We start from the raw sequence: 23,082 nt of genomic DNA on the forward strand, positions 1-23,082 counted from the left end.
TAACTTTTTGTTCACTTTTTATAACTTTTTTCTGGGATGTGATGTGACAAAAAATCAGCAAGTTTGGCACGGGGATACCAAATATGTTTATTTAATTATTTAGTGTTTCATTTAAAAAATGGGAAGATAGGGCGATTAAAATGTTTATTGGGGGGGGGTAATTTTTTTTTACACACTTTCTTGGCCCCCTAGGGTCCTATAAAAAGTATCCTCCGACCTGTGTGGCAGATGATACGGGCCGTATCGGGGAGCGAAGTCTAAGGTGCCGCTGGTCTTCACCAGAGCCTGCCGCAAGGCAGGATGGGCTTGCTGCGGCAGGCGACACCCAGGTCGCAATCCCTGATACGACTCGACCACACAAGTAGCTGAGCAAGACAAGGTACAGATGGATGAGGCAGAGGCATAGTCGGAACACGCTCCAGGGACTGATTACAAACGAGGTGCCACGTGCAAGATCCCGGGGGTCCCCAGCGGCGGGACTCCCGCGATGTCTAAGCATCGGAGTTCCCCTTTAAGAACCAGGCCAATTTTATTTTTTGCATTTTTGTTTTTTCCTCCTCGCCTTCTAAAATCCATAACACTTTTATATTTCCATCCATAGACCCATATAAGGGCTTGTTTTTTGCGTGACCAATTGTGCTTTGTAATGAAACCTCTCATCTTACCATAAAATGTACATTTTTACATTGTTCATGGTAAAAATGACATGTGTACTTTATTCTGTGGGTCAATACGATTAGAATGATACCTATGGCTAGATACTTTTATATTTTTGTTCCGCTTAAAAAAAATACCACATTTGCCTATATAAAACTTTTAGATAATGTTTTTATAATTTTTTGGGGAATAAAATGGGACAAAAAAGCAGCATTTTTGGACTTTTTTTTTATTTTTTACATTTACGCCATTCACTGTACGGGATCATTATCATTATATTTAGATAGTTCGGACATTTAGACACGCGGCGATACCAAACATGTTTATTTAAAAAATTACGCTTTTTGGGGGTAAAATGGGAAAAACTGACAATTTACATTTTTATTGGGGGAGGGGATTTTTCCCTTTTTTTTACTTTTTATTTTTATTTTTTTCAACTTTTTTTTTTACACTTTTTATGTCTCCATAGGGGATTATCTATAGCAATCATTTGATGGCTAATACTGTTCAGTGCTCTGCATAGGACATAGCACTGATCAGTATTATCGGCTATCTCCTGCTCTGGTCTGCTTGATCTCAGTCCAGAGCAGGAGACGCCGGGAGATGGACGGAGGCAGGTGAGGGGACCTCTTTCCGCCATTACAGATGATCGAATCGCCGCGGCAGTGCTGCGGGCGATCCGATCATCCATGTTAACTTGCGCATTGCCGCAGATGCCGTGATCTGTACTGATCACGGCATCTGAGGTGTTAAAGATAGCAGCTGTAACCTGCCGTGTATGATGCGAGCACCGCTCCGATGCTTGCGGTCATACACAGGAAGTAAATATGCGTCCTGGTGCGCGAAGTACTGCCAAACCAGGACGTACATTTACGTCCGTGGTCGTTAAGGGGTTAAACATTACTTGATCTTGTAAGGACCCAAATAGCAAGGACCCAGTTTATAACTGGGTACCTTAAAGTGGATATATTTGGATGACAACCATACTCTGTCTCCAGGAGAGAATTCGGGAGGAGAGCGCCTTTTCTTGTCCGCTTGAGATTTCATAAGGGACGTGGCATATAAAAGGGAGTGATGAGTCTTCTGCCCGATGGAGGCAAAATTCTGCACTTGTTCATCAGCCATGGGAACTCCAGAGGAAGAATACAAGGGAAGAGGAGGACGAGGATGAAGTCCATAGACCACAAAGAAAGGTGAAGTCGCAGTGGATTCAGAGTCCCTATGATTGTAAGAAAACTCTGCCCAGGGAAGTAAATCGGCCCAGTCGTCTTGACGAACAGAAACAAAATGGCGAAGATAGTCTCCCAAGACCTAGTTCACCTTTTCGACCTGACCAGATTGGGGGTGATAAACTGGACTCCATGGTCGGATACAATATGAGATGAAAATCCATGAAAGCAAAAGATATGGCAAAGGAAAAGCTTAGCAAGCTGTGGTGCAGATGGTAATCCTGGCAGAGGAACAAAATGAGCCATTTTAGAGAATCGGTCCGCTACAACCCAAATGACCGTATTGCCACCAGAGAGGGAAGGTCTGTAATAAAGTCCATAGCAATATCGGTCCAGAGCAGCTCTGGAACTGGCAAAGGATGTAGAAGACCAGCAGGTTTAGAACGGGGGTCTTGTCCCGGGCACAGACCGAACAGGAACAGACAAAATCAACAACATCCTGTTTCAAAGTCAGCCACCAATACTGTCGAGAGATGAGCTGCAAGGACTTACGTATTCCGGCATGACCGGCCAGAAGAGAGGAATGACCCCATTTCAAGACTCGGAGTCTTAGACGGGGAGACACGTACACCTTTCCAGGAGGCAGGTGCTGAAGACTTGCAGCCGCTGCAGAGATGAGACGATCGGGAGGAATAATATGTTGAGGGCGGGATACCTGGTCTTGAACATCTGAGAATCTAGATAGAGCATCACCTCGAAGATTCTTCTCTGCTGAACGGAAGTTAATAAAGAAGTCAAATTTGGAGAAGAACAGAGACCAATGAGCCTGCCGGGGGTTGAGACGATGGGCAGTCTGTAGATATAGCAAGTTCTTGTGGTCAGAGTAAATAGTAATCGGATGTAAAGAGCCCTCCAACTTGCATAGATAAGGGTTTTGTGTGGAATAAGATTTTCTCCAGATTTTCTTTGTTGACTGATGAGATGTACAAAGGCTTCACAAGGCGGGATACTGGCAGACAATACCTATGTACTAGGGAGGAATTGATAAAAATTTCCCATGGAACCAGAGTCCAGGAAGGCAAGAACGGAAATAGTCTCTTTGAAGGGTAGAGAAAGCTGGACTGTCAAATTCAAGCCTGGAAAGGTGGTATTCACACCTAGGGAGGCCTCTCCCACAAACCCTAGGTGCGAGCGTTTCCCTGTGACTGTGGACGCAGAGGACAATCTCTGAGGAAATGATCTGCACTGGTGCAGTAGAAGCAAAGATTCTCAGCTCGTCGGCGAGTTCTTACCTGCGGGGTCAGGCGAGACCGGTCCACCTGCATAGCCTCCACTGCGGGAGGCAACGTAGAAGGTTGCGGTGGTTGCTGAAAGACAGGTGCCAGACTGCCTTTCTTGACGTAGTTCCTCACGTCGTTCAGAGAAACGGATATCAATCCGAGATGCCAACTGTATGAGTTCATTCAGGGTAGATGGCAATTCCCAGGCAGCAAGGACATCCTTGATATTGTTACGCCGAGCGCTCCGGGTCCCCGCTCCTCCCCGGAGCGCTCGCTTCACTCTCCCCGCGGCAGCGCTCCGGTCACGTCCTCTGACCCGGGGCGCTGCGATTCCGCTGCCAGCCGGGATGCGATTCGCGATGCGGGTAGCGCCCGCTCGCGATGCGCACCCCGGCTCCCCTACCTGACTCGCTCTCCGTCTGTTCTGTCCCGGCGCGCGCGGCCCCGCTCCCTAGGGCGCGCGCGCGCCGGGTCTCTGCGATTTAAAGGGCCACTGCGCCGCTGATTGGCGCAGTGGTTCCAATTAGTGTGTTCACCTGTGCACTTCCCTATATCACCTCACTTCCCCTGCACTCCCTTGCCGGATCTTGTTGCCTTAGTGCCAGTGAAAGCGTTCCTTGTGTGTTCCTTGCCTGTGTTTCCAGACCTTCTGCCGTTGCCCCTGACTACGATCCTTGCTGCCTGCCCCGACCTTCTGCTACGTCCGACCTTGCTTTTGCCTACTCCCTTGTACCGCGCGTATCTTCAGCAGCCAGAGAGGTGAGCCGTTGCTAGTGGATACGACCTGGTCACTACCGCCGCAGCAAGACCATCCCGCTTTGCGGCGGGCTCTGGTGAAAACCAGTAGTGGCTTAGAACCGGTCCACTAGCACGGTCCACACCAATCCCTCTCTGGCACAGAGGATCCACTACCTGCCAGCCGGCATCGTGACAGATATGACTAGAAAGTCCTCTCTTGAAAGTGGTGCAAAGAGCTTCATTGTTCCAAGATAACTCCGATGCTAGGGTGCAAAATCGAATGACATACTCGCCCACAGAGGAGTTGCCCTGGGAAAGACTCAGCAAAGCCATCTCAGCGGAAGAAGCTCGAGCATGTTCTTCAAAGACACCCCGGAATTCTGTCAGAAAAGCCTGGAGATTAATTGTGAGTGGATCACTGCGATCCCATAGTAAAGTTGCCCAGCCCAAGGCCCTTCCAGTTAGGAGACTGACTAAAAAGGCCACCTTTGCTCATTCTGCAGGGAACTGCCAGTTCAATGTGCATGGAGCACTGTGTCACAAAACTACGGCAAGACTTGGAATCCCCCTCATACTTCTCAGGAACAGACAAACAAAGCATAGATCCCGAGACGACTGCAGGTGCGAGAGGCAACACTGGAGCAGGAGGAGACTGTGGCTGCTGCTGTTGTCATGGCTGCTGTTGTCAGCAATTGGCTTAACTGTTGTGCCTTCTGGGCCAACTGCTACGACTGGAGCGCCACGATAGAAGCGAGATCCGGATTATCAGGCAGAGGAACCCCAGAAGGATCCATGGTGCTGTAACGGTGCTTGATGTGCATCCTCCGACCTGTATGGCAAATGACACTAGCCAGACACCCAGGTCGCTACCCCCAATACGACTCAACCACACAGGTAGCTGGGCAAGACGAGGTACAGATGGATGAGGCAGAGGCGTAGTCGGACTTAGCAGAAGGTCAAGGTAGGCGGCAAAGGTGCGTAGTCAAATAATGTAGCGGAAGGATCAAATATACGGGTAAGGCAAACAGACAATAGGGAACGCTTAATCTCAGGCTAGGGGCACTGACGATCCGGCAGGGAAGAGGGGGAAGGGCAGGCTTAAATAACATATGGGAAGGACCAGGCACCAATTAGTGGTGCGCTAGCCCTTTAAATCTGGAGAAGCTGGCCTGCGCGCACCCTAGGAGGCAGGGGCGCAGTTCTGCTGGGGGAATGAGGCGGTGAGAGCTCATGGTCAGAGCGCCGGACCGGAGCGCTCGCCGTGACACCTGCCAAAGGCAAGCTGCAGCAATCCCCAATTCATGAAAGACCCAGAGGCACAGGTAAGGCCCCAGGCCTTCCCAGCAACCCATCAGCACCCCAAAATTACATTACAAGGGTGCAAATGAGACCAATAGACACCAGGAATTACTGCCTTTAATCTTTATATGCCTTGATCACTACTGATCACGTTATATAACCATTTAAGTGGCAGACATTGGAGAAATCTCCAATGTCCGTTATTACCAGCAAGATGTCTGCTGATAGTAGTCAGGTCTGCGTCATAACTGCCAGTTATGACGAAGACCCGATTCACAGGTCCGCGCCTTATTCTCCTCACCCTGCCCAAGAAATACATGTTTGTCAAGTGTCAGGAAGGGATTAAAAACTTTTATTTAACTTTTTTTCCGATAGCTTACATAGATTAAGGTAATGTTATTGCACTACTTTGATCTATGCTATTGGTGCTCCGATGTCCGTCATTACCAGTTATTAGCAGCTCACATCTGCCGTTTATGGTGCTGACCTGACTCCTAAGACCACAGCATACTCCCTCATCTATCCCATTACATAGAGACACATCAAGGGTTGAGAAGGGGTTAAGCTACCAATATAATTATTGCTTTGTTTTTTTTCATACCACATTTTACAAGACCTGTTTTAGTTGAATATTTCTTTTCTTTTTTTAATAGTATCCAGCATGCACTCCTCTCAGAGAACTGGGGGCCTGTTCAGAAGACCGCAGGATAAGTTACTTTTCGCTGCACAACCCCTTTATTAGGGGCTAATTATAATAAAATAACAATTTTATTTTTTTAATATATAGTTTGTTTTTTTATTTACACTAAAATGAAGTATAGAAATTGCACTCATTGTCTTCTCATTGCCCCTGCCTCTAGTCACTATCCAACACTCATTGGATATGTTTGGTTTGAAGCTGCGGACCACATGCTATACATCTATCTGTCTCTCTCTCTACTGAATGTCTACATTACAAGTTCTTATTTACTCACAAGTTCTCATATACACATAAGCTCTCACTTGCGACACCATTTTAAGATGATTATCTTTTACTGTGCTTACTTGCCAAATAAATTATATAGGGCTGGCTAAAAAGAAGAAACAGGTTAACTCTTTTAGCAGACCGATAAAACACTGCCTTGCTAATCTGTCTAAGTAAAGCTTGGACTCATTTGCTCAGGATTTGTAAAACCTATAAATAAACACAAAGCATCAAAAGCAGGTTCCACTAAGGTAGGCCTAATAACTGAGCTGATCTGTGTTTTTTCCCGAAGTGACAACAAGTCTATAGTCTATAGCATGTATCTTTTATTGTACATTTATCAAGACAAAAAAAATAAAAATACAGAAAATACGGAACATACAGTATATTTAAGAATTCTAACATATGCATATACTTCTGAGATATACTCTCGGGGCCTTATATATATATATATATATATATATATATATATATATATGTAGCACATGATGCAGAAGATTTTCTAGCACATATGTTCATTGTTTGCTCTGCTGCAATTCACTAGGTTTAAAGCTGTGGAATGTAGAAACTTAAAGTCAATGTATCAAAAACATATATTTTTAATGCTGATTAAAGACAGATACTGAAACATGTTCTTTTTTTCTTATCTCTGTTTATTTTTTTATTGTACAATTTCTGGAGGCCACAAACCTCTTTAGGTGGCGCTTAGACATAACACACCTCACAGAAACCCTTCATTACAAAAGCCAAAAATGGGATTTCTCTGTTTAACCGGCATTTTCCATACAGGTAGCTAAAATTGTGGTCAGGAAGAAACAGGGGAGAACATTCCTATAAAAATCTAATACTAAAGAACCACCATTAGTAAATATACCGGTTGTCATGATCTGGGATCCAGCAGAACTGTTGCTGACACCGGTGGGGTGCACGCAATCCAGATATAGGATCAAAAAGTCCAATCACAAAAGAACGATAGCATGCACTCACCGCTAGGACTGTGTCTATGGGTCCGAAGGTCGGGGGTCACGGGACAGCATACCGGGATGTGCCGAAGCGCTTTGAGCGCTTAGGCACATCCCGGTATGCTGTGTCCCCAGACCTTCGCACCCATAGACACAGTCCTAGCGGTGAGTGCATGCTATTGTTCTTTTGTGATTGAAGTTTCCATACAGGACCTACTCCAGAGAAATTCAGAAATGATTTCACATTTTTTTTAAGTGAAAGCTCCCAGAGAAAACAACATGTTCTAAATACTTGCCAAGAACAAAGGACTTTTCCCAGAAAGATGTGTAGCACTGGCAGAGCTTGGTTTCTAGGAGTACTTCCTTTACTGGGATGTGTGAACTTTAGCCAATTTTTATCTATGGCAACAAAGATGAATGATGAAATAGACAAATTGCTTTAAAATTCTAAATTCTAGCTTAAAAATCTGAAATTCGGCTATTTTATTTGCGAGAACATTGATATATTAAAGCAGTAATCTGAAGCATACTGTACATCATTCGGCCATAACATTAAAACTACTGCATGGTACCTGTATAGTGATGGGATGTGTTCAGGAGCCAATGAAAAGTTAATCCTTAAAACTAATGGCTCCTCAGTAATGCTTGTCCTACCGCCACCCTTCCCAAGAGCGATAGGGAGGTAGATAATAATAGAAATGCTGAAAAGCACTATGAACTGTATGTCTCCCTCTTGCACTTATAACTTGGAAATTATGGATCTCAGGATGCCATCAATAATTTCCATGTTAAGAAAATGACACCATCATTCTTCTTTTGAATGTTGTAACAAGGGGTAAGTCCGATCTGATCAGGTTTCTTTGAACATGAAGCTAAGACTGCTTTTCTTTAAAGGGAAACCGACAGCAGCATCACCAGCAACAACAGGATTTATATGGAAAAATGCGTTTGCTCGAAACGCGTCAAGATCCCTCAGATGATGTGAAGTGTAACAGCTCCATGCTATTTTAAAGAGGATTTGAAAATAAAGCTGCTGTTTTTCCAAGTGCTGGATCATTTCTTCTTCTTCAATATTAAAGTTAGTGCAGGTGATGCTGCCGTTTCCCTTTAGGCAGGGGGAAAGCAAACTACTGTATCTACCAGAGGGGTATAGACAATGAAGAAAGGGGGGATTTACTGGGGAAGCTTACTTAAGAGGTCACCCAATTCACTGTAGGAGTCACTGACTTGACTGTAAGTTCAATGAATTACACACAATTTAAGTTTTTCTTATGACTGTAATATTTGATAGCTATGCTCACTGTTAGAGATATAAAACCTGTAATAATTGTACTAGTCATTTTGCACCTTGTAAATTACATATCTTGTTTCTCACTCCTTTGCCTGTCCTTAGAATCTTGGATCCTTTAATTTAGGGAACCGTGGATCCTTTCATTTATGTGGAGGTTACTATGACAGATACCACCTATAGTGACTAAACATTGTTGCTAGCCAACACTGCTTTATAGAAACATTGAGGGAGATTTATCAAAACCTGTCTGGAAAAGTTACCCAGTTGCCCATAGCAACCAATCAGCTAGCTTCTTTCATTTTTAACAAGGCCTCTGCAAAATGAAAGAAGCGATCTGATTGGTTGCTATGGGCAACTGGGCAACTTTTCCTCTGGACAGGTTTTGATAAATCTCTCCCAAAGTGTTTACTACAGTAACTTCCTTATTTTTCTGTCTATGGAGCTAAAGTTGTGTTAAAGGGGTTATCCAGGAAAAAAACTTTTTTTTCATATATCAACTAGCTCCAGAAAGTTAAACAGATTTGTAAATTACTTCTATTAAAAAATCTAAGTGCTCTCTGATGACACGTGTCTCGGGAACCGCCCAGTTTAGAAGAGGTTTGCTATGGGGATTTGCTTCTAAACTGGGCGGTTGCCGAGACACGTGTCATCAGAGAGGACTTAGACAGAAAGAACAACCTTAACTTCAGAAGCTCATAAGTACTGAAAGGATTAAGATTTTTTAATAGAAGTAATTTACAAATCTGTTTAACTTTCTGGAGCCAGTTGATATATAAAAAAAAGTTTTTCCTGGATAACCCCTTTAAGGCTAGTAGATTTGACATGGCGACTTCAGAAGGCCTCTGGCTGCCATAGATGGATTTTGATGTGACAGCCTGAGAGGATATGCACCTGTCAAAAAAACATCAAGCTGCCACAGTCGCTATTGACCACGGCATCTAGAGGGTTAAATATCAGGTGTAACTAAATCAATGTTTAAATTAAGTTCATTGAACTAAGTGTACAGGAGTTGTACAATTTCAATATAGGAGACTCTGTTTGACTTGGCGGCGGCACAATTTACATTACGATTTCCATGTACATACTGTATATTGCAGCTCATTGAGTTCAATGGACTAAATGAAGTCTGTTAGTGGACAGTATGCTTTTTAAAAGGGGTACTCCGGCCGTTATACATCTTATCCCCTATGCAAAGGATAGGGGATAAGATGTCTGATCGCGAGGGGGCCTGCCGCTGGGGAACCCGCAATCTGTCATTCAGCACCCACCTTTGTGAGCCCTCCGCAGTGCTGGAGGCTCCAAGTGTGAAGCGTGATGACCACAGGGTCGGAGTATGGTGATGTCAGGACCCCGCCCTGTGTTACATCACGCCATGCCCCCTCAATGCAAGTTTATGGGAGGGGACGTGACGGCCGTGCCGGCCCCGTGGTCGTCACGCTGCACACTTGGAGCCTCCAGCGCTGCAGAGAACCTGCAAAGGTGGGTGCTGAATGACAGATTGCGTGGGTCCCCAGCGCTCAGACATCTTATCCCCTATCCTTTGGATAGTGGATAAGATGTATTGGGGCCGGAGAACCCCTTTAAGGGCACTTAAAGTTGCAAAAATAGTATACGTTCTTGGAAATAAACAAACATAGTCATTATTAGGCTACATTTAGTCCATTAAACTTAATGGTACCTGCTGTGAGTATGCAGTGGTATACGGCAGCATATGGTTTTTGCAGGTATTCTGGCGGCTTACAAGGAAATAGGTTTTGTATATTTATTAAATGCGTCTATATTTATTACATGGTATATTTTGAAATGTTTCATATACCTTGGAAATATTATATTGATAATACAGAACATGTTTTCAGCCCTGTTTTCCAGCATGATATAAATGAATGATTACTGGCACTTATAGCCTCGGAGAAAAAAAGGGCAAGTGAACGGGGACCGTAGAACACCACCACGAAAATCACTAAATCACATAATGAAGTATGTTTAAAATCTGATGCCACAGTGTTTGAAAACGCTACATAAAGCCTTTTGTGTAGATGACTATATAAGCAGTTATTTACACTTTAAAATGTTAAAAGCCCATGGCATCAATTAAGAGAATGTACTCTGGAGAAGTATAAACATAGAAATGCTAAGTTTATTCTAATACAGTGGAGAAGTCCAGATATGCATATTAAAAGGCCAGATTACAGGGGTTGTATCAGGTATTAGATCAGGTATTCACTCTAACCAGCCATGACATTAAAACTTGAATAAATGGTTAAATTGTGACAATGACATCTAAAGGGTAGACTATAATAGACAACAAGTGACCATCAGCATAAAAAATCTTCAAAACGACAAGTCTTGTTGAGCTCCATAGTATCTACCAAAAGTGGTTCAACCACTTGGGTGACCAAAACTCATTGATGTTCATGATGAGTCTGGTCCAATTCCATCAAATAGTTATATAATTATAGCACACCTTGCTGGAAAAGGTTGACTTTAAAAAAAGAGAAATTCAGGATACACAGTACATTGCAGCTTGCTGCATACAGGGTCGCATAGCCATAGAATGGTTAGTGTGCCCATGCTGACCCCTATACAACAAGAAAAGCACTTATGATGGGAACAAAATCATGGAGCAATAGAAGAAAGTGGCCTGGTTTGATAGTTCACTGTTTCTTCAGGAAAACCAGTTGTCCAGTGTCCATTAAATGGAACCATAAATTCCCCCCCTTTCCATTGGAGGACAAAAGTCTGCCATTTTGGCCTCTGTTCAATTGTATCTGTCACTGGACGGAATAAATCAGATTTCTGAACTATTCCTTCGAGTTGGACCCTACATATGACCATAGGCACTAAATTGCATCAGTCATAGATATACATGGTATTTATATGTCAGAAACTTCCTTCTAACATATATGTCGGATGAACTGTGCTAATATAGTGTAAATCCGGTCTTATATATAGTAGGAATATTATTTTAGCAAGCTGTCACTTTCTGTGGTTCCTATCTCTACTGAGGATGATGGACTATATCCTTTACATGTTTAGGCAGTATCATGACTACAGTAACCCTACAAAAAGCAACAAGGCAGCTAATGTGGCATTAGCTACGTAGCTGATTTTTAGGTTCATTCATATATTTTATTTCAGCAGTTGCCCGACAACCCCCCCCCCCCCCCCCCCATGGAAATGGATCATCTCGTTTTACTATACTTTGTGCTGATGCTTCAATCCTCAGGACAGAACTGCTTTCTATTGTCTCGATTGTTGCCCTACTTAGTCACAGGAAGATCAGAGCATCAGTTTTTGCCCTAAGTAACATCTTAAAGAAATCAAATAGAAAATTAGTTTCAAGAGAAATCTTCCATAAATATACCGTACTCTGTAAGGTTATTTGAGGTAAAGAACACTGCAAAACCACTGTTTGCATTAGACACAGCAGAGCTGAAAAAGAGCTAAAAAGAAATATTTAGTTGGAAGAGTTGTTATACTTGCTTTCTAAACAAACTGCCAAATAATTTGTATATGATGAGCGCAGACCTCCTAAAAACAATAGATGTAGGAAGAAGGGTTTTTGGACCTAGAGAATACGTTTGTTTATGGAAACACAATGTACATTTGTCTGGGAACAGCTTGTCTTTGCTTTCTTGTAGTAGACTAGAGAATGTCATTTGTCACATAACAGGTATTCTCACAAACTCACTTAGTACTGGTCCTAAGGAACTCTAAACAAAGTACAGATGTAGTACAGTTTTATATTTCTAGGTGTGTTTCTTGGGGGTATGCAGTCATTTTAAATATGAATCGAAGCCCAAAAGCAATGGAGGGGGGGGGGGGAGGGGGGGCGCATTCTAAGGTTAGTTTGAGGGAGATCAGAAGCAACAGCAGAAAATATATTTTTGTAGTAGATGCTAGGAACAAACTTCCAGCAGATGTGGTTGGTAAATCCACAGTAAGTAAATTAAACATGTCTCAGATCCTATCCTAAGAAATAATATACGGACAGACTAGATCAGTGTTTCCCAACCCAGTCCTCAAGGCACACCAACATTCCGGATTTTTTCAGTTACTCCATTGGAATAGAACAGGGAAAAATTAAAATCCTGGACTGTTGGTGTGCCTTGAGGACTGGGTTGGGAAACACTGGACTAGATGGACCACGTGACCTTTATCTGCTGCTGAAAATCTTCTATAGCTCCAAAACTGCAACATCTTTTACCATCCAATATCTAATATTTCATTTCATGCAGCTATCAAGGCTTTAGCTGTCTTCATTAAAGGGGTTATCCAGGAAAAAACTTTTTTTTATATATCAACTGGCTCCACTTTCTGTCTAAGTGCTCTCTGATGACACGTGTCTCGGGAAACGCCCAGTTTAGAAGAGGTTTGCTATGGGGATTTGCTTCTAAACTGGGCGTTTCCCGAGACACATGTCATCAGAGAGCACTTAGACTGAAAAGAACAACCTTAACTTCCGAAGCTCATAAGTACTGAAAGGGTTAAGATTTTTTAATAGAAGTAATTTACAAATCTGTTTAACTTTCTGGAGCCAGTTGATATATAAAACAAAGTTTTTTCCTGGATAACCCCTTTAACCCCTTAAGGACTGAGCCCTTTTTCACCTTAAGGACTGAGCCCTTTTTTGCAATTCTGACCACTGTCATTTTAAGCATTAATAACTCTGGGATACTTTTTCCAATTGTTTTGATTCCGAGATAGATTTTTCGTGACATATTCTTTTTAACAAAGTGGTACATTTTCGCTGTTACTTGCATCCTTTCTTGATAAAAAATTCCCAAATTTCATGAAAATTTTGAAAATTTAGCATTTTTCTAACTTTGAAACTCTCTGCTTGTAATGAAAATGAATATTCCAAATAAATGATATATTGATTCCCAAATAAAATATGTCTACTTTATGTTGGCATCATAAAGTTGACATGTTTTTACTTTTGGAAGACATCAGGGGGCTTCAAAGTTCAGCAGCAATTTTCCAATTTTTCACAACATTTTCAAAATCCGAATTTTTCAGGGACCAGTTCAGTTTCAAAGTGGATTTGAGGGGTCTTCATATTAAAAATACCCCACAAATGACCTCATTATAAAAACTGCACCCGTCCAAGTATTCAAAATTACATTCAGAAAGTGTGTTAACCCTTTAGGTGTTTCACAGGAATAGCAGCAATGTAAAGGAGAAAATTCCAAATCTTCATTTTTTACGCTCGCATGTTCTTGTAGACCCAGTTTTTCAAATTTTACAAGGGGTAAAAGGAGAAAAAGCCCCCCAAAATTTGTAACCCAATTTCTCTTGAGTAAGAAAATACCTCATATGTGTATGTCAAGTGTTCGGCGGGCGCAGTAGAGGGCTCAGAAGGGAAGGAGCAACAATGGGATTTTGGAGAGTGAATTTTGCTGAAATGGTTTTTGGGGGGCATGTCACATTTAGGAAGCCCCCATGGTGCCAGAACAGCAAAAAAAACATGGCATACTTTTTTGGAAACTACACCCCTCAAGGAACGTAACAAGTGGGGGGGGGTACAGTGAGCCTTTACACCCCACAGGTGCTTGACAAATTTCCGCTAAAGTTGGACGTGAAATTTGATTTTTTTCGTTGAAATGCTGGTTTAACCCCAAATTTTTCATTTTCACAAGGGGTAATTGGAGAAAGAGCCTCCCAAAATTTGTAACCCCATTTCTTCTGAGTATGGAAATACCCCATATATGGATGTAAAGTGTTCTGCGAGCGAACTACAATGCTCAGAAGAGAAGGAGTGCCATTGAGCTTATGGCGAGAGAATTTGTTTGGAATGGAAGTCAGGGGCCATGTGCGTTTACAAAGCCCCCCGTGGTGCCAGAACAGTGGACACCCCTACTTGTGACCCTATTTTGGAAACTACACCCCTCACAGAATTTAATAAGGGGTGCAGTGAACATTTACACCCCACTGGCATTTGACAGATCTTTGGAACAGTGGGCTGTGCAAATGGAAAATTTTCATTTTCATTTTCACGGACCACTGTTCCAAAAATCTGTCAGACACCTGTGAGGTGTAAATGCTCACGGTATCCCTTATTACAATACGTGAGGGGTGTAGTTTCCAAAATGGGGTCACATCTGGGTATTTATTGGGGGGGGGACAAGGGGTATGTGTGTATGTAGTGTTTTACCCTTTATTATGTGTTAGTGTAGTGTTTTTAGGATACATTTACACGGGCGCAGGTTTACAATGAATTTTTCGCCTGGAGTTTGAGCCGCATCTCAAACTTGCAGCAGAACTCACTGTAAACCTGCCCGTGTGAATGTACCCTGTACATTCACATGAGGGGGGGGGGGGGGGGAAACCTCCAGCTGTTGCAAAACTACAACTCCCAGCATGCACTGACAGACCATACATGCTGCGGGTTGTAGTTATGCAACAGATGGAGGCACATTGGTTTGTTACTTAAATCAGTGTTTCGCAACCAGTGTGCCTCCAGCTGTTGCAAAACTAGAACTCCCAGCATGTACAGTCTCTCAGTGCATGCTCGGAGTTGTATTTTTGCAACAGCTGAAGGCACACTGGTTGCAAAACACTGAGTTAGCTAACAAACTCAGTTTCACAACCAATGTGTGTCCAGCTGTTGCAAAACAGCCGAAGGGCATGCTGGGAGTTATAGTTTTGCAACAGCTGGGGGCACATTGCTACAACTCCCAGCATGCCCTTTGGTAGTCTCTGCATGCTGGGAGTTGTAGTTTTGCAACAGCTGGCTGCACACTTTTTCATAGAAAAAAAGTGCCTCCAGCTGTTGCAAAACTACAACCCCCAGACTGCACAAACTACCAAAGGGCATGCTGGGAGTTGTACTTGGGACTCCAGCTGTTGCAAAACTATAACTCCCAGCATGCCCTTTGCCTTTGCATGCTGTGATTTGTTGCTAAGCAACAGCAGGAAGTGACCAGACCTCACCTCCTACTGTATCCTTCCGCTGGGACCGCCACCGTTGCTGCCGCCGATCCTGCTGCTCCTGTCGCCGCCACCGATACGGAGGGGACCCCCACCGGACCAGGACAAGGTAGGAGACCCCTACCGACGCCGATCTCCGCCATCTTCACCGTCCCGATCGCCGCCCAGCAGGGTTGTGATTGATCGGTCGTTCCGACCGATCAATCACGTGATCGTGAGGCGGCACTTGTGCCACTTCACTCCTGCTGGGTAAGGGTGAATGGGGCTGTCTTGGACAGCCCCATTCACCTTTTTTTTCCGGGTCACCGGGTCACCAGAGACCCGATTGACCAGGAAAAGCCGCAAATCGTTGGCCTGAAATGACCGACGATTTGCGGCGATCACCGACATGGGGAGGGAGTCTCGGGACCCCCCCCCCCCCAGGGGTTTGCATGGGGTGCCTGCTGATAGATATCAGCAGTCACCCCGGTCCGGTCCCCGCCCGGTGAGCGGCGGGGACCGGAATTCCCACGGGTGTATCCATACGCCCTCAGTCCTTAAGGACTTTAAAACAGAGGCGTATGCATATGCATATGCCCACGTCCTTAAGGGGTTAAAGGGGTACTCTGGTGGAATTTTTTTTTTTTTTTTTTATCAACTGGTGCCAGCAAGTTAAACTGATTTGTAAATTACTTCTATTAAAAAATATTAATCCTTCCAGTACGTATTAGCTGCTGTATACTACAGAGGAAATTATTTTCTTTTTGGAAAACAGAGCTCTCTGCTGATATCACAAGCACAGTGCTCTCTGCTGACATCTCTGTCTATTTTAATAACTGTCCAGAGTAGGAGAAAATCCCCATAGCAAACATATGCTGCTCTGGACAGTTCCTAAAATGGAAAGAGATGTCAGCAGAGATCACTGTGCTTATGATTCAGCAGAGAGCACTGTGTTCCAAAAATAAAAGAATTTCCTCTGTAGTATTCAGCAGCTAACAAGTACTGGAAGGATTAAGATTTTTTAATAGAAGTAATTTACAAATCTGTTTAACTTTCTGGCACCAGTTGGTTTAAAAAAAAAAAAAAGCTTTTCACCGAAGTACCCCTTTAATGAACGCAGCTAAAGCCTGGATAGCGAAGTATCCCTTTAAAGCCGAAGACATGAAAATTATTTACTAATGCACCCTTTCCACAGTTAAACTAGGCTGAAGTCACCCCCATTCACCAGCTTACTATATTCATATGGTGGCTGTAAAGTCTACCTGTAAAACAATGACTCCCCTTTATCTACTATTGAGACCATCTTACTATTATTAACAAGCGCAAGTCACCACTCACTGCTGAAGATCTAAGACAGATACTTGTCAATCACATCCTATGTGTAGCGCGCGTAAACCTCCATGAGGACGCCGCTAGTGACTTTAACAGAGGGCGCAGCAGAAGCGCTGCAGTCCCCAACTTCTTGGCCCACGGCTGTGCCGCACCGCGATATAGGAGAGGGCAGAATCTCCAGCGGTGTGCCTGCACTACACCCGCTCCAGCAGGAGGCCTTTTTGTTCCAGCATGACCAGCGACCGGTACTGGGAGATCGCATCATCCACGCCATACCGGGTATCGCAGGACCTATATCCACCGGAGAACGCAATATCTATTCCCGAGGGACCGGTGAGCATACACGCACACGCTGTGTGTGAGATATTTTTAACTGCTACTATTGCCGATCTGGGCATATATATATAACTGGTTTATCTGTTCATCTACTAAAGAACATATACGGCTGTCAGCGCAGCAGACCCAGTGGTTAAAGAAAGACTGTGATAACTGAATTACCACAATAATTGATCTGTCAATTGGTGACTGCAAAAGGAAACATCGTTGCTAGCTTGCTTACAAAAGCCAATTCACTTTAATACATTGTATCCACTTTGTATCCTGTGGCTGATCTGGAGCAACAAGTACCTAGAGTGCAATCCAGACCTTCTACAAGGGCCCTGTGAGTCCCAGATAATTTTATACACCATTGTATGAAAATATATTAATTATATAATAAATTGTGTACTGATATCTCAGACCTTGAGCCCCAATATTTTTTATAGATTTGTAAATTACTTCTATTAAAAAATCTTAATCCGTTCAATAATTATCAGCAGCTGAAGTTGAGTTGATGTTTTCTGTCTGGCAACAGTGCTCTCTGTTGACATATGTGCTTGTCTCGGGAACTTCACAGAGTAGAAGAGGTTTGCTATGGGGATTTACTTCTAAACTGGGCGGTTCCTGAGACACGTGTCATCAGAGAGAACTTAGACAGAAAAGAACAACACAACTTCAGCAGCTCATAAGAACTGAAAGGATTAAGATTTTTTAATAGAAGTCATTTATTTGTAGAAACCACCCTGTATGAGCATCTCCGCACTGATGTATGGACTCGTGAAATAAAGGACACATTTGCAGCATTGGTGAGTGCCCTGTGAATTTCTTTCTCGCTTTGGAAGCTTCATTTACAAATCTGTTTAACTTTCCGGAGCCAGTTGATATATAAAAAAAGTTTTTTCCTGGATAACCCCTTTAGGTAGGAATATCCCTTTAATATTATTAATTATTTATTAATTTGTGTTATTGTACAATATAAAGTGGTTACTTAGTACAATTATTTATATACCACGTCTTATTGTCACATATTTTGTTGTATATCTCAAATGCAATAAAAATATTTGCTACAAAAGAGAGATTTGCTTTTTTTTGGGAAGTATTTGGATGAAATGATAAATTAGCACATGGATATTTTACATCCTGTGTTTAGTCTATATTGTGAGTTTACATATTTGTTTATAACTTTTCCCACAGCGTTGCTCGCTGTCTTTTCTCTTACTCTGTGTCATCATAATTTTTCTCCCTCACTCGCAGACACATTACTATGACATAACATGACATGGTTTCAGAGCAGCAAACGTCAATCACACCTCTTAAGCTGTGCTCCGCCCACAGTGAGCTGCACAGCAATGTAAGCAAAGGAAGAAGCAGAACAGCGCCTAATGCAGACTAAATAATTTACATATTTTTCATTCTTTTTCCATTATTTCACAAAATAACATTCAAATAAGTCTCATAAAAAACATTCACATAAGTCACATAAGTTAAAATATTGCCTATAAGTGCATCACCTAGCAGTGTAGTCATATTGTTGTTCTAGCTGTTTTCCCAAAGGAAACCTGTCATGATGAACATGTAGTCCAATAAACCAGTATCATGCTATAGGGCAGGAGGATATCAGCATGATTGAGGCAAAAGATTCAGGAGAACTAGTAACTTATTCTGGTTTAAGGAACCACAGGGTGGTCCTACCTAATAAAAGACAGCTCATTCTGTATGCATGCTTATCAATAGGACCACCCACTGGACTCCTAATACCAAAATGAACAAGAATTTAAACCAATAAATCATAAGTTATACTAAACTTATCCCACTGAATTATATATCAATCTGCTTAACTTCTGTTGTTTCCTAACATGATGCTGGTAGACTGGATAGAGTTTTTATGCGGACAGGTTCCCTGCATTTTTGTTATTCCAGCTGTTTTCCCAAAGGGATATATGTTCCGACTGTGAATACATGTCATAAATCCTGTAATACCAGCCTGACATTGATGAATACGCAGTTAAATTTTGCATGTATTTAGACCTATATTAATTATGTTTCACTACTTTTGGGTAGTGGAAGGATGATTGACTGCTAAAAAAAAAGCTTCTACGATGCACTCAAAGACATTGGACTGATTTAAGCAGGTTGATCATTTTGCCAAAATTTTAGCAATCTAGGCTGTTTTGGCCAAACTGTTAGGAGGTGTTGGAAACAGTAATTATGTAAGGGCATACACACACAGTGCACATGCTCTGGATGGCCCAGGCAGACCACCAGTAGAGAGGATGATTTGATGTGCCCACAAGCATGAGTAGCTCCCGCAGTTTCCTTCTCCTCCATCCAGACACAAATGGCCTTTCATTACACCCCCTGTCTCTGACCAGACCATTACCAGACACTTAGCAGAAGAAAATTTGGTGTCACGACACCCATTACATCCCCTCCTATTGACAGCCAACCACCATCACTTTCTTCTGCAATGGTGTTGTGAATGAGAAACGTAGACTGCTATGGACTGGAACTGTATGACCTTAACAATGAATCCAGGTTTTGTTTGGGATCCAGCAATGGTTGAGTTCTAGTATAGTTATTGTCATGACCGATGGGGGGGGGGGGGGGGAACAGGGAGAGTGAGCCCTAAATTGACCCTAAAATATCTCTCCCTGCCTACTTGCCCATCCATCCTAAACGATGGATCGTCAACTGGGCACCGATCCCTTCGTGCACTAAAGTGCAGTGGCGTAAAAACAAATAATATACATAGTCAGTCACAGGCCAGAACAGAAATCTACTAGACAACCAGATATACCAAACAAGATACAAATACTAACAGGGCAGAATATAAACAGGCAAACTGATTAAGGAAACATAGGAAACTGTTCACAATGGGACACAGAACAAACAAACTGGACACCAAACTCCACAAAAGAAGTAGCCATTAACAATAAAGCCAAATAGGCTACTGGCCAGCGGACACACTCCACCATGTGGACAAGATGCTGACCCAGTAGGAAACAGAGATATAATACATGAAACAATAGACTAGGACCGGAATATAACATACAGAGCACAGGTAACAAGCAAGACTCAGACATAGTGTGAACAGATACATAACAGAAAGTATATAGAAATCCTAAAACCAACAAATGTAACACATACTAAAATCTGCAAAGAACATGACTATTTAACCATGACTAAAAATCAGATAAATACAAGGTAAATGCTCAAGCAGACTTGAAAGTGTATTGCGCAATAACCAGCACCAGAATGCAGGAGAACTCTGGTTAAATAACTGCACCCGAGTTCTCATTCGTTCAGAGCATTAACTATTTCCTATCCAGGTAGAATAGAAAACTGCTCTGAACAAACTAGTGTGTGAATACACACCTAAACAGAGAAATATAAAAACAAATAAACGGTTATGTTATGCGTTATTTTATGAGTGTAATTGTTTTGACCATGTGGTCAAGACCAACTTGATGTCACCTATTAAAGTGTTCACAGATTCAAATAAAATATTGCTTTGATACATTGAGATACATGAGATTTATATAAACATACTGTAACTAACATCAAGGGATACACTACACAACATAATATGCTATATATAGGAAAACAACATGTAGAAAAAAAGAAGTTATCCAACATAACTATTAAAGTGGAAATTTACATTATTCAAGAAAAAATTTAATCACAAAAGAATTAAACCAGAATCTCACAACATCCAATGTCAGCGTCATCTGTGGACCAGACTATACAATAATCTTTGATTCAGTGTTATATTTCTAAATTAAGGATGTGCACAATATAGAATACAATAGTAACACATATCAAACAACATATTTTTCCTATTTGCTATATGTTGTTGAGCATTGTATTTCTATATTTAGTATACCATTATTCCACAGAAATGTATCAAGTATGGTAGTCCAGAATTCATAAAAGTGGTACAAACAATTCCCTTACCCATAATATACTGTGCAATACCTACTCTCAAAAATAGGAAAGGATTCATTGAGCTCAACATATATATAAGAAAGCAATTAGCCTGCTTCCAATTGTTGCTTAAGACAGTTTGGTCGGCATAGCATTTCCTTGTTTGATTTAAACAAAAATTGTTGTCTTTCTACACAGCCCTAGAGACCATTGCACATCTTAGGAAAACTAAGGAGCTTTTCACTTGACCTCTCCGTCTGCTATTCTAAAACTTTACATTTAATTCATGACATATAAATAGGCCAAATTTTGTGTTACAACTACATTTTTCTGAAGACATATTATGATCCCCAGAGATGATGTTAAAATAATAAAACAGAAATAAACTGCCTAATAAGTACAATAAACAGAAGTTCTGTTTAAACAGAAATAAAACAGTATCCTTTGTTTTTGTGTTTCATGTAGGATTATATAAACATGCTATTAATTAAAGTTTATTTACATCTCGAAGATTTATGACATTTTTATACTTTATTCTTCCCCATCAAATATATATGGCAAAATATATCTATAGAGTATCAATCAATCAATTTCCATTCTTATGTTTCCATATCGAGCTGGCTGTTCCTCATTACCTGGCTTCTGAGGTTTTGTGCACATTTTTAAAAGGGTACTCCGCCCCTAGACATCTTATCCCCTATCCAAAGGATAGGGAATAAGATGTCTGATCGCGAGGGTCCTGCTGCTGGAAACTGCCACGATCTCGGCTGCGGCACCCCAGTGCATGGAGCATACTTTGCTCCGTGCCGAATGATTGGCAATGGGGGTCGGAGGATCGTGATCGGTCACGCCCTGCCTGTGATGGCCGTCATGCCCCCTCCCATAGACTTGCATTGAGGGGGTGGCCATGATGTAACAAGCGGGGTGCCGCTGTGACGTCACAAGCCCACAGCGCTGCAGCTGACGCTCTAAACGAACACCGGGTGCAGCAGGGAGATCGCTGTGGGACCCCCGTGATTAGAAATCTTATCCCCTATCCTTTGGATAGGGGATAAGATGTCTAGGGGTGGAGTACCCCTTTAAGCAGCTTTGAGAGAATATCAAAGTGCATGCTCAAGACGGCTGGATCAGGAGGGATGAAGGTGTTTACAAATATTGCAAGTATTTAATTTTTTTTAAATATGATCTGTAAGATGGGATGCACTTTTATTGGTATGGAAGTCCAGGGTCAAATAGAGGTAAAAAAGAGAGATGTTCCCTCAAAAGAATGAAAGTGAAGTGAAGGTAATGTGCCTTTAATCAGGTGAATCCAATCCCAAGTAATTTTGGGCACCCTCCAGGCACCACTCCAGGATTCTGTACTGTACACAGTGACCTTTTGATCACAGATGGGGGGCGGGGGGAATCCTAAATTCTTATGTGTCCTTCAATAGGGTTTTGTCAAGGAGCCCCATTAGGTCCGATAAACCTAAGCACATTTGTACTGCACATGGAAACAATAAAAGCACAAGGTCAGAGTGAGCTATGAGGAAGGGGGTATCTATGTGTGTTTCGCTGAAATTCAGTGGAAAATGGCTTCCTACCTCTTTTGTTACATCTCTTCAGGTTTTTTATTTGAATGTGCCATGACTTTCTAGAAAGCTTCATATGCTTGAACTGAAGGTGGACAACTAAACCACAAAAATGCTTTACTAAGTAATAACAATGTTTTAACAATGTACAGATGCTTTTTAACATCTTGGTCCAATGTTAAAAAAAAAAAGAAAAAAAAATCGAAAACCATGCATTTACCTTTGGGAATAGTGATCTGACAGCTTAAGTCAAAATCTTGCTGCAGACGGTAAAACGCAACTTCCTGCAGCCGGGCACGCTCCAGTTCAGATAGGCTTTGTATAGGAACTGATTTCAGACGGACAGTTCGGCCAGACATACTGTTCCACGTAAAATCACCCTAATGGGAAAAAAAAAAAAATATGTTGTATTATCACTTATATTGCACAAAGCATTAGTAATTGAAAAAAAGTGAGCAATGTATACATCTGTATAGGCATCCCTATATATTCCTATACACTAACATACATTGGTGCCTTCAGTAAGAGGAATATTTCAAGAAATACTCCAGAGTTATACCTTTGGTAAGAGGCAAAAATCTGATGTAAACAGAACCTTAAAGCAAACCTGTCATTACTTTCATGCTGCCTGAACCACAAGTCATTGGGGTGGTCTTCAGAGGCTTTTG

At 42.1% G+C, this 23,082-nt stretch overlaps 1 protein-coding gene across 4 annotated transcripts in view; it reads right to left on the reverse strand.

The window, feature by feature from the left end:
* The window catches only part of ARHGAP6 (Rho GTPase activating protein 6), a 582,024-nt gene that overhangs the window by 72,574 nt on the left and 486,368 nt on the right, over window positions 1–23,082 (reverse strand). For all 4 annotated transcript variants that reach the window (XM_056556160.1, XM_056556161.1, XM_056556163.1 and 1 more), the window contains exon 2: window positions 22,635–22,794. In XM_056556160.1, coding sequence (XP_056412135.1) covers window positions 22,635–22,794 — 160 coding nt within the window. The remainder of the gene's footprint in view (window positions 1–22,634; window positions 22,795–23,082) is intronic.

This window comes from Hyla sarda, chromosome 2 (genome assembly GCF_029499605.1).
Source record: "Hyla sarda isolate aHylSar1 chromosome 2, aHylSar1.hap1, whole genome shotgun sequence".
Lineage (NCBI taxonomy): Eukaryota > Metazoa > Chordata > Amphibia > Anura > Hylidae > Hyla > Hyla sarda.